The sequence below is a fragment of the Eptesicus fuscus genome, chromosome 21 (assembly GCF_027574615.1).
Source record: "Eptesicus fuscus isolate TK198812 chromosome 21, DD_ASM_mEF_20220401, whole genome shotgun sequence".
Lineage (NCBI taxonomy): Eukaryota > Metazoa > Chordata > Mammalia > Chiroptera > Vespertilionidae > Eptesicus > Eptesicus fuscus.
In genome coordinates, this window is record NC_072493.1 from 36,260,084 (window position 1) to 36,271,601 (window position 11,518).

General features: G+C 62.0%; 1 protein-coding gene across 1 annotated transcript; it reads right to left on the bottom strand.

The window, feature by feature from the left end:
* Nucleotides 1-108: 108 nt before the first annotated feature.
* On the bottom strand, nt 109-11,222 carry CAPN12 (calpain 12). The gene is made up of 21 exons (XM_054710010.1): nt 10,986-11,222; nt 10,195-10,264; nt 9,964-10,082; nt 9,666-9,799; nt 8,799-8,970; nt 7,951-8,025; nt 7,794-7,879; nt 7,649-7,723; nt 6,927-7,090; nt 6,618-6,847; nt 6,203-6,214; nt 5,773-5,981; nt 5,536-5,578; nt 5,407-5,466; nt 4,932-4,989; nt 4,521-4,591; nt 4,360-4,422; nt 3,445-3,523; nt 726-842; nt 570-628; nt 109-476 (listed from the first exon to the last, which is right to left on the bottom strand). The coding sequence occupies exons 1-21, from the start codon at nt 11,220-11,222 to the stop codon at nt 450-452; spliced, it is 2,160 nt and encodes a 719-aa protein (XP_054565985.1). The 3' UTR covers nt 109-449.
* Nucleotides 11,223-11,518: the final 296 nt, after the last annotated feature.

Genomic DNA, 11,518 nt, shown 5'->3' on the forward strand with positions numbered 1-11,518 from the left:
CTCTCACTTTTAGCAGAGCGGTGACACAGCACCTCTCCGCAGAGTGGGGCAGGGCCCGGGGGTTCCACAGTCCCTGTTCCCATGCGTGTGTAGAATGAGAATGCTATTGGGGACCCAGTCGGGGCCAGGCACTGTTCTCAGCACACAGTGTAGCCTGCCCAAGGGGTCGCGTCATCCCCGTTCAGAGGAGAGCAGAGCACAGAGGGCAGTGACTTGCCCAGCGTCACCAGTGGTGAGCGTGGGGCAGACCGGCTCCCAAGGCCGTGCTCAGAAGTACTGCCTGCTGTCAGCGCATCCGCCCCCATGCCAGGCAGGGAGGTGGAGGGCCTGGGAGGCTGGTTTGGCTCAGAACCCCTTGCTGTGGAATAAACCCTGGTCCACGCTGACGGGAAAGGCAGGGCTCCTGCAGCTCGCCCGCCTCCAGCCGCAGGCGCTCCCCTGCCAAGATCCTAGGAGAAGTTGGCCACCTCCATCCACTGGGTGAGAGAAGACAGTGGGCTTGAGGCAGGGGTCTCTCGGGCCTCCTGCCCTAGCCGCCTGGTGCCCCTGTCCCTCCGGCTCAGGCTCACCTGTTGACGGCTCAGGCAGATGACTCCCTCGCCCCCATCCAGGTGCTGTCTACAGTGGCCTGTGCAGGGAGGGCCGGGTGAATGCCCACCACCCAGTCCCCCTGCGGTGGGAGACAGTCTCCCTGTGCCCCAGCCCGGGCTCGGGGTGACACTCACGGAAGATGCGGGTGAGCTGGGCCACACAGGACACAAAGCGCTCGAAGTCCACACGCAGTCGGCTGTCCCGGTAGCGGCTGGTAAGGGCCTGGGTCAGCTGGTTGTTGAGGTGGAAGCCTAGGGGGAGGCTGCCTCTGAGCCTGGGCTGCCATGAACCCCACCTCGGTATGGCACCCCACCCTGACTCCTCAGGGAGACCACAGGGACCTGTTCCCAGCTCTGCCTCAACCCAGCTGTGTTGCTATGGGCCTCAGTTTCCTCATCTGTCCAACGGGAACTAGGACAGCCCTGACCCCGTAAGGTTGTGTGAAGATGTTCCATGTAGAGAGCGTAGGGCCGTGCCTGGCACATACCAACTGTGTCAGTGTTACTCCTTTAAACAGGATTTCTGCTAGTGGGCCCTGGAGGATTTTTCTGTGCAGCAAAACATTCTTGTCAGTTCCGTATGGAGTCAGTCTCTTTATACTCCACATCAGGGGCGATTTCTAACGTTTAGGAACCTAAGCAGGCTTCTAAAAGCCGCCGACACGGTTCTCCCAGGTCCCAGGTAATGCTCTCACGGGGACTGGTTCTCCCAGGTCCCCGGGAACGCTCTCACAGGGACGCAGGCTGTAGGTGGCCCCTCTGCTGCAGGTCCAGACGCACAGTTTGAGGATAATTATCAAGTGCCATCGCGGCCTGTGCCTTGTCTGGGTGCCGTGGAAAGTCTTGGGGGGAAGAGGAGGCTGCCCCCTCATCCTGGTGGTGTGACCTCTGGCCTTCATCTGCCCTCAGGGTGGGGTGGGGGTGGGGTCGAGCTGCTGTGTCCAGGGCCGTGGGAAACCCAGGCAGGCAGAGGAGGTGAAGGGGCCGAGAGCCCTTCAGCAGCCCTCTCTGGAATTCCTACGGTCCGCTTCCTCTGACCACTTATGGGCTCTGTTTTGTGGTGCCTGATGTGGGTTCCTGCCCAGGGTCTCCTGGTCCTGGTGAAGTCCCTCACCTAGTTTATCAAGGTTCACTCCTAGTGACCATGACCTGGTTACCCCGCGCCAGGGCCCCATTGTACCAAGCACAAGACGCCCTCACAGACCAAACCTCCCCTCCCACTCTCCTCCTCTCCCCACGTGGACCTTGGCTTCTTGCCTCCTTTGTGCATGCTGTTCCCTGTGCCCAGAGCACCTCTCCCTCTTGGCCCAAGGCATCCCTCCTCCTCTCACTCTTCAGAAAGCCCCCATAGGTAACCCCAGCACGCAGCATCGAGCACCTCCTCTGGGCTCCCACAGTTCCCTGGGCCTCCCCACCTCCACCCTGACCACTCTGGGCTGTCACTGTCATTGGTAGCTGCTGCCTCTGGACTGGAAGCCGTGGGGGGTCAGGAAAGGTTTTCTAGTCACCACTGAATCCCAACATCAGCCTGCCCAGGGCCGTGAGCAGAGCAGGTGTTCAAGGACTCTGTGGAGCAACGATGTGGCTGAATTGGAGCAGCTGCTTCTGGTAATCCCCCGTCCTGACACCCTGCCTGATCCTGGGTCTCGGGGCTTGCTGGTCCCCTCCCTGGCCTTCCCTTCGCTAGACACTGCCGTCACTCCAGCCGCTGCACTCTGACCTGGACTTGCCTCTCCCTCGTCCCTCTTACACGTAATTAAAAACGTTTTAAAGAGCCAAAGTCCTCATGATGCCCCGTGGGCTCTCCTGTCTCCCCACCATCACCACCAATCTTTACTCTGACCACCACTCCCCTCCCCCGCTTGGCTTCAGGCCCCTCCTTCACACCAGCCCCTCAGGGTACGGGCTCACACCTCAGGGTCTTTGCACTCACTGTTCCCTCTGTCCGGAACACTTGCCCCAGTGTCCCCAAAGCTCACTCCCTTCAGGTCTCTGCTCAAACCTCAGCAAGGCCTTCCCTGGCCGCCCTGTCTCACCCCACCCGTCCCTGCAATGCCCTAGCACTTATCGCCACCTGACCTCGGTGTTCTATCTGCTGTTTGTACCAGAGAACCGAAAGAGCACCTGATCACTTCTCTTCCGCCTCGTACACCAGGCACGTGCCAGGTGCTCCGTGATACAAAGTACAGACTTGCACCTTCTCCTCGTTCTCTCTCGCCATTGCTTCTGTCTGTCTGCGACTTTGTTTCTCCCTGTCCCTCATCTCCCCGTCTTCTCTCTGATTCCATCCCCCCTCCCCCCTCTGTCTTGGGCTCCTTTCTTTCCTTGCACATCCCTGGATCTTGGATCTCGATGTCTTACGCTTCACTTCGCTGGGGGGGGGGGGGGGGGTCTAGGAGTTCCTGTCTGGTTTCCCTCCCCGGCTCCTTCCACACAAGGGGGAACGTTGAACTCTGTAGCCACTCTGTGTTGGAGCCACTTTACAGAGGGCAATGGAGGCTCCAGGCGATGGACTCACATGCCGAGGGAAGGGCCCCCCAGGAGGAAGTCAGTAGTTAGGATTCCAACTCACAAAGCCGGGAATACAGGACATTCTATCTACCACAGTGCCCTGGGGACGAGGGCCTCAGACACCAGCCCTCCCTGGCCCATCACCTCTCACACCTTCCTTCCCCCACACAGGACTCTCCCGTGGCCTCTCAAGGTCACAGTCCCTGCCAAGAGCAGGCAACAAGCCGAGAGGTCGGCTTTGTGGGTGTTGGCAGCTGAGTGGGCTGCTAGGACTCGAAGGGGACGGGGCAGGAGGGGGAGCCGATCCTGTCCTCACGACTCACCCCGAGGCCTCTGTCCATACCTGCAGCATTCAGCGCCAGCCTCAGCTCATGGGAGTTCATGGTGCCAGAGGCGTCCTGGTCGAACTTGTCGAATATGGCCTGGGTGGGGAGGAAGAGGTCAGCCCCTCCGACAGGCCAGGTGCCCGCCCCAGCTCCCTTTCTTCCTGGCTTCGTGGCGTGGGGAAGCAGCTTGACCACTTCGGGTCTGTGCTTCCCAGTTTGTAAAATGGGATCCATAATAAGAGCTGTAACAAGGTGGTTGTGAGGACATGCTAAGGTTACCCACAGGGTGGGGGGGGGGGGGCAACTGAGGGCACAACAAATGATGGCTTATCACCGTTCTTAGGATAGAGAAGCCTTAGACGGTTTTCTTCCCACATGGGTTTCGGGGGTGGGGGGCGGATCACCACCTCCCACTGCTAGATAAGCAAAGTGCCTCCAAGGGGAGGTACTGGCCTGCGATCACACAGCCAGACCGGCTGAGCTGGGAGCTAAAACGCCAGCCCAGACCGGAGCCAGTGTGCTTTCGTGATGTCTAAGCTCATCTGGACCTAGAGCAGGGATGGGGACTGTCTGGCCTGCAGGCCGAAGAAGGCCCTTGAAACCATTGGTTCTGGCCCTCCCAAGGCATTAGGGGTGAGTTAATTAAATGTTTGGCTAAATATAGCAGGCTAGTTTTTAAGACAATCATTTTACATGGCCCGTGAATGATGTTATAAACGCTCAAATGGCCCTTGGCAGGAAATAGGTTTCCCACCTCCACTCCAGATGGACCACAGAGGGCGATGGAGCAGCGACATCCTAGCCCATCCCTCCAAGTCGGTGTGGTGTGGTCCAGCCCCTACTCCCCTGGGGCCCTGCTGGCCCACAGAGCATCTGTGCCCTATTAGTGAAGTCTTCTCCTTCCAGGAGGTGGTTCCGCCCAAGTCCCTTACCTGCCAGTCCCGGAGGTGGCCCCAGAGCTGCTGGAAGTGGTGCAGGGCCAGGCTTCTGCCGTGCTGGAGAGGGACATCTGGTTGCAGTAAATGTCCCCAGAAGGGGGGCAGAGGTGCCAACATCACCACCCTCCCTACCAGGCCCGGCTCCCACCGTATACCCCGAAGCACTGCAGCAGCTGCTCACAGGTCCTGAGGCCGATCTCCCTGGGGGTCCAGCTGTGGGCCCTGGCTACAGGAACAAACAAAACCCCAAGCTTCCCGTGGGCTGGCGTCACTGTGAGTGCTTGGGATCACTGCACCCCCCCCCCCATTTTATAGAAACTGAGGCACACCAAGGACTGCTGGTAACTCACAAAGCCGGGATTTGAACCCAGGCAAGGGAGTTCTGAGTGCAGCCACACTCCCTGCCTGTCCTGTCCCTCAGAGGAGGGGGGCTTATGTGTCGCTGGGCCTTGGGCACCGGTCCTGCCGCAGGGCCCACGTGGGAGGAATGCCATCAGACTCCCAGCAGCATCACGGGTTCCCCCACATCGGGGGGCCCTGTGAGGACCACTCTGGTCCCAACTCACCAGGCTCCAGGGCAATGCTTAACAAGGTCTGGAGCTGAGAGGCACCGAGCTCTTCCTCCTGGTCAGAGAGCGGGTTATGAGGCCATTCACTCAGGCAGCCATTCAGCAGGGGGCTCTGGGCCCAGCCGAGCGGTGCTGGGGGCAGGCCTGCCCTCTCCAGAGCTCAGAGCCCAGGAGGGTGGTCAGGGCTGCAATGGGGAAGCCCTGGCTGTGGAAACCCATAGCGGGCATGTGGCTGACCAGCCTGGGAGGGCCAGGAGAGCTGTCAGCCAAGGGCACATTAGAAAGACCGGGGCGGGTGGGGAGGGCGGGCGGATCGAAGGATGAGAACTCCCAGACTGTGCAAAGGCCCTGAGGCAGGGAGGAGCTGTGGGCATTTTGGGAGATTTACGAGAGGGGTAAATCTAAAGGAAGATTAGACAGGGTAGAGGAGCAGTTCAAGGGGAGGGCGGGACCCCTTCAGCCCACTCCTCACCTCTCCTGCCAGCTCCTGAAACAGCTGCTTCAACCCCAGGTCCAGGGGAATGTCGGGGGCCTGCGTGGTCGGGGGGAGTTTAGTTGTAGCCCAGAGGGCCCCCACACCCACCCCGGCGCAGCGCCTCACCATGAGAGCGTGCAGATCAGCGCTGATCACGTCGTCTATCTCCCTGCAAATGACAGAGCGGAAATGGGGGAGACTGCTCACCCCGCGCCTGCGGCTGGGGGCGGGCGGGGTCTCAGCCGAGGATCGGTGGGGTCTAGGCAGGATCCTGGGGCCCTGGGCGGGTCCCCCGGGGCCACGGATCCCGGAGGTGGGTCAGCCCCGTCCCGCCCCGGCAGCGGGGCTGCGGGCCCGGCTCACACGGCGGTGTGGCGGCGCTCCGAGAAGACCCGCAGCGTGAAGTCGGCCTCGTCGCCCGCGCGGGCGGCGCTGGGCACCACCAGGTAGTGGCCGGGGAACAGGCGGCAGCGGCGGCTCACGTCGCGGCGGGCGCACAAGGGCGAGCGGTCGGCGCACAGCAGGCCCCGCAGGAGCGTGCGGCTGTGCGGGGAGTCCCAGAGGCCCAGCAGCTGGGGGGCGGGGGGGGGGGGGACGGCGTGACCGTGACCGTGACCGCCCACGTTCACCCCGCCCGGCCGTGCATCCATCGCAGGCCTCCCGAACGCCCCGTGCAGACCCACCCGCCCCCCCATCGTGCCCAGGGCGCCCCTGGCCTTCCCTGCAGGTTGTCCGAGGCTTTGGGGCTGGTTCAGGGATAGAGTCTGGGGTCGGGGTCCCATCGGAGACTCACCTCCTCTGGGATCTATAGGAAGTAAGAGCAAGGGGAGTCAGGGTGGGGGTCGGGGAGGACCCTCAGCGTTCCCTCCCTGCCTCCTTCACACCCCTCCCTCTTTCCTTCCCTTTCTACTCTCATTAAGCCCCTGGCCCGCAGCCCCTGGCCCAGCCTCTCTCTGACGCCCCTGGGTCCCTCCCTCTCGTCTGTGCCTTCTTTGCTCCTTGTCACCTCCCTGATCCTCAGCCCCACCCCCCTTTCTCTGACTCCTTCCTGACTCAGTCTCTCCTGGGCCCCCTCGGATTGCTTAGCCCGTGCGAGCCCAAACTCCGTCCCTCTGTGTGTGTCTCTGCGCCCACCCTCAGCCTCCCAGCCCCTCTGGGCCTTCTCAGACCCCCCTTAGCCCTGCCTCTCTCCCGCCCAGAGGTCCCACCTGGAACACGTGGAAGCCCACGGTGAGGTAAGTGAGACCCTGGGCCCGCAGGCACCGCCGGTTGCGCTGGATGAGTGACAGGAGGACCGTGCACTTGGGGACGCGGCCGCCGCGAGCGGGGCCCCGAGCCCCTGCGGCTCCCCAGCCCCCCCAGGGCCCGTCCTCGTCCTCATCTTCCTCATCGGGCTCCAGCAGCGTCAGCCGGAACTGGGGGTTGGTCCAGAAGGTTTCTAGTAGAGGAGGAAGAGACGGGGTTACCCGGCCTGCCGCGGCCCCCTGGCTTGCCTCTCAGCCTCCCCCGGGCCTCACCGGCAGCAGGCTGGCTCCCGCCAGAGTTGAAGCCGCGCACCCAGCGGCCTTGGAAGATGTGGGTGTGCCAGCCGCCTCCCGCCGGGCGGGGGCCCAGCACCTCGGGGCTCAGCGAGCAGATCTGGACGGTGTTGAAGTGGAGGAGGAAGTCCTGCAGCTCCATCCTGGAAAGTGGCCCCAAGTCACGCCGGCCCCACCCCCAATCACAGGCCCCCCGCTTCCTCTAGATTGCCACGTACCCTAGTACCAACTAGTATGTTTCCAGAATGACCCCCACATCCCTGAGCCCTCCAGCTCCCCCAAATTTCTACGTCCTCAGAAATGCCCCACAGATAGCCAAGATCCTCCAACTTCCCTCAGACATTGTCCAGTTGTTTCCAGCCCACAAATATCAAGACCCTCAGACTCTCAATTGCCAACAAATGTCCTTCAGCCCCTCAGTGTTGCCAAATCTCAAGAAATGCCCCAGGCGTCACCAGGACCCCCCCAATTGCTCTGAATATTCTCCATCCCCCTCGACCTCCCAGAGGTTACTGTGCCTCCCAGTCTCCCTAATATTACTGCTACTTCGTCCTCAGCTCCCCCAGCTGGCAGCCCGCCCCCAAATCACCGCTCCCATGGGCAGTGTCTCCCATTAGGACCCCCACCCCATGAACCTCGGCCGTGTCCCTTCAAGCAGCACTGGCTCCTCCCTGCGCCCTGCCAGGGCCTCTCCTACTCACCAAAACTCACCGTCCTCCTTCTTCACCAGCAGGGCATCTCGCCACTCAGCGGGGAGCACGTCCCAGCGTGGGCAGCTGGGGAGATGGGGGTGTGAGGGAGGGGCAGGCGGGGCCAAGCCCTCCCACCGCCCCAGGTCCATCCCACCTGTCGCTCCAGGGCCCGGTCCACTCCACACGGCCCCACGGGTTCCGTAGCCGCAGCAGCCGCACCTTGGTGAAGCCCAGTGACATCTGAGGGCAACGGCGTCAGTGGGGGTTAGCGCCTGGCCGCCCTCTGCCAGCCCACCCGTGGGGGCGCTCACCTTGTGCGTGCCCGTGACGGAGTATGCGTGTCCCTTCACCAGCCCGTCTTCTGTACGGTACTCGCCCTGATGACTCTGGGCGGAGGGTAGGATGGTGAGGCCACATGGAGGTCAGGACCCTCCCTCTCATCTGTGCCTTCTCTGCTCCTTGTCCGGTCAGAGGGTCCCATGTGGCTGGGGCTTGGGGCTGCAGCCGGGGGGTTGGGGAGTGCTCCTCTCAGAGCACCCAACTGAATAACCCAGGGCTCCGAGGGGAGGCAGGAGTTGGAGAGTGAAGGGGAGTGAGGAAGCAGAGAGAGGGAGATGGAGACAAGAGACAAAACAGATGGAAGGAGGAGAGAGACAGAGATCTAGAGACAAAGAAAGATAAAGAATAGACAGGCAGAGAGAGAGGCAGAGAAACATAAAAGACAAAGCAAGTGGGTAACTGAGCACAGGGCTAAGTAAATGGATGAGTGAATGAGCTCGTAATTGGCTCACAGATGAACATATGACCCGAGCTGAGCCCATGGATACCCATCTTGGACTTTTGCTGAGATTCTCAGAAACAAGTCCTTTTCTTTCTCAACTCTGGGGTGGTGGGAGGTAACTGTGGGAGCCTCTTTGGGGCCCATGAAGGGAAAGCTAACCCAGAAATAGAACCAGGAGTAGAAAAACACATTCACAATGTCTGCTAAGCACCTGGATCCAGCTGTACCTGAAGCTCATGCATTAAGAGAGCAAATCAATATCCTTTCAACTTGCTCGTGTTCGGTTTGTGAAAGAGAAGGAGCCACCAGCGACAGAGAGGAGGACACGGAATGCCTTCCCCTCCTGTCCACAGGTCCAGGGGAGGCCGACTCTCTCACCAGGGCAGTGGCCCCCACGAGGGACTCCTTGGCCAGGGCGTGGCGCAGGACCGAGAAGAGGCCTGGGGTGGTGTCTTGTCTCAGGTAGAGCACCTCGCCCACGCCACCTGTGAAGTCCACGAAAGCCTCGTTCATGTGGCCGCCTCGCATCACCTCGTAGGAGCCGTGGAGCCTGTGGGAGCAGGTCTGGCATGGGGGCGCCTGAGGCGTGTGCGAGCATCTCGGGATGGGGGGGACCTCTGTCCCAGGGTGTGGGGTCCCGGGGGCTATTCCGAAAATTTGCAGACGCTTGAGGTGGGGGGCTGTGGCACACTCTGGAAGCCTTTGGTTCCTGGGCTACCAGGACTGCGTGATTTGGGGGTGTCAGGAGAGCTCAGTCAGAATTCTGGGCACCCTGGGGGCTGTCTGAAACTTGGCGTCTCTGGGAGATGGATGTCTCCTTTTGGGGTAACCCCCACGGGGCTTGTCAGGGATTTCAGATGCACAGGATGGGGAAAAGCAAAGATTTGAGGGTCCCAGGTCTTACACCCAATATTTTGGGGAGTGAGTGCTTTGGATTTCTCAGTGGATCAGGAGAGACTGTCTGAGATTAGCGGTCTCCCCAGGGACCTGTAAGGGTCCTGGTGTTTGGTGGGTCTCTCAGAATGTTCTGAGGGACCTGTTGGGGGAGGAGGGGGTTTACAGCGTGGAGGGCTTCCGGGGAGGGTGTGCATTAGGGTCCCAGGGCTGTGACGTGGTCTGGAGCCCTCAGCAAGGTATCTAGACGATCCCAGAAGTGGAGGGGCTCTGGGGGGTCTCCTGAGGCTGGGGTCTGCTGGCTGGGATGTCGGGTTGCAGCGGGGGCGGCGGGGGGGGGGGGGTCCTTACTTAGCGTAGGCCTTTTCCAGGAGGGGGGCCCAGAACTCATTCCGCTGCTCCGAGCGCACAAACATCAGCTTCCCCTCACGCACCGGCAGTCTGTCGTCCACCACCACGTCCACCCAGCAGCCGAACTGCCAGAGCTGGTGGAGGGACAGGCCTGGCTCAGCGCCCAGCCCGCCCCCCGCCCGGCCTCTGACCCCTGACCTCGCTGCGCCCGTCCAAAACTCCAGCCCCAAAGAAGCAATGTCACCTAGGGGATCAGTCGCCTGGGGGAACAGGCCTGAGCGGAGGAGCCGAGCTGTACCTGGAAGTGGAAGACGCCGGCATAGTTCTCCCGGAAACCCTGTCCAGGGGGCACCACTCGGCACAAGAGTCGGGGGTGCAGAGTGAGGGAAGCGGCGGCCGCAAGAAACCAGCAGTTACCTTGGAGGAGAGAAGGCTAAGGCCCGGGGAGAGGAGAGACGGAGGGGGGGCTGAGGGGTGGGGAGGAGGAGGTCAGAGGATCGGGGGACTTAGGTGGGTTCGGTGGTCTCACCCAGTCTCCCCTGACAAACGTCTGTCCGGCTCATGTCCTCACAGATGAACTGGGGCTCAGCACAAAACTCCTGGGGGGATGGGGATTCCAGGCCTCAGCCAGGAAAGGGAGGGAGGGAGCAGCTGGGAGGCCAGGCGCCTGGGTCCCCTCCTGCCTCATTGCTCCAGAGTAACGAGCGTCTCCAACCCCGTGAGAGGCTTGTAAAGCCTTTGGGCACGCGCTAGGCTGCTCTGGGCCTTCCTGGACCCAGAGTGGTTGAGCCTGCTCTGAGCTGGTCCCACAGTGATCCTTCCTCCCTCAGACCCAGGAGTCCAGGCCCCAGCCCTCCTCCCTCAGGCCCAGGAATCCAGGCCTCAGCCCCTCCTCCCTCAGACCCAGGAGTCCAGGCCCCCTCCCTCCTCCCTCAGACCCAGGAGTCCAGGCCCCAACCCTCCTCCCTCAGGCCCAGGAGTCCAGGCCCCAACCCTCCTCCCTCAGACCCAGGAGTCCAGGCCTCAGCCCTCCTCTCTCAGACCCAGGAGTCCAGGCCCCAACCCTCCTCCCTCAGACCCAGGAGTCCAGGCCCCAGCCGCTCCTCCCTCAGACCCAGGAGTCCAGGCCCCCAGCCCTCCTCCCTCAGGCCCAGGAGTCCAGGCCCCAACCCTCCTCCCTCAGACCCAGGAGTCCAGGCCTCAGCCCTCCTCCCTCAGGCCCAGGAGTCCAGGCCCCAACCCTCCTCCCTCAGGCTCAGGAGTCCAGGCCTCAGCCCCTCTTCCCTCAGAGCCAGAACCCAGCCCCCAGCCACACTTTACATGGGGCCTCATCCATTTCACTCCTTTGGCCTTCTCTGAGTCCGGCCCCAGCTGGTCATAGCCAAGGGCATCAGGGCCAGCAGGGAAGTAGGGATCGCGGAACAGGATCCCCTCCTCCAGGCAGGCTGCTTGGATTGCCGCATAGCTCTGGCCTCTAAAAAGCTTCGGGCCCTGGGCTCCAGGTCCTGCCTCCTCGTCCACCAGCTGGATGGTGACCTTCCCACTGCCACACGCCATCTGGACACTCCGGGCTCCCAGGCTGGCCCAGGCCCTTTAACCTCCTGAGTCACGGAGGTGGGGCTTCCCCGCCAACTGGGCCCCATGGGGGTCTTTACGCAGTGAGAAGCCTTCCTTCATTAATACTAATTGATGGTTTGGGGTGCAGGGGAGCATGGACGCCTCTTCAGTGGTTTCCTTCCCAGGGCGTGGGGCCTTCAGTTGTGGCCAGGAGAGCAGCTTAATGGGCTTGGCCAGCAGCAGGCGAGGAGGGCAGAGCTGAGGGAGGACCAGCTGCCCATGTAGGAGTTCCTAGA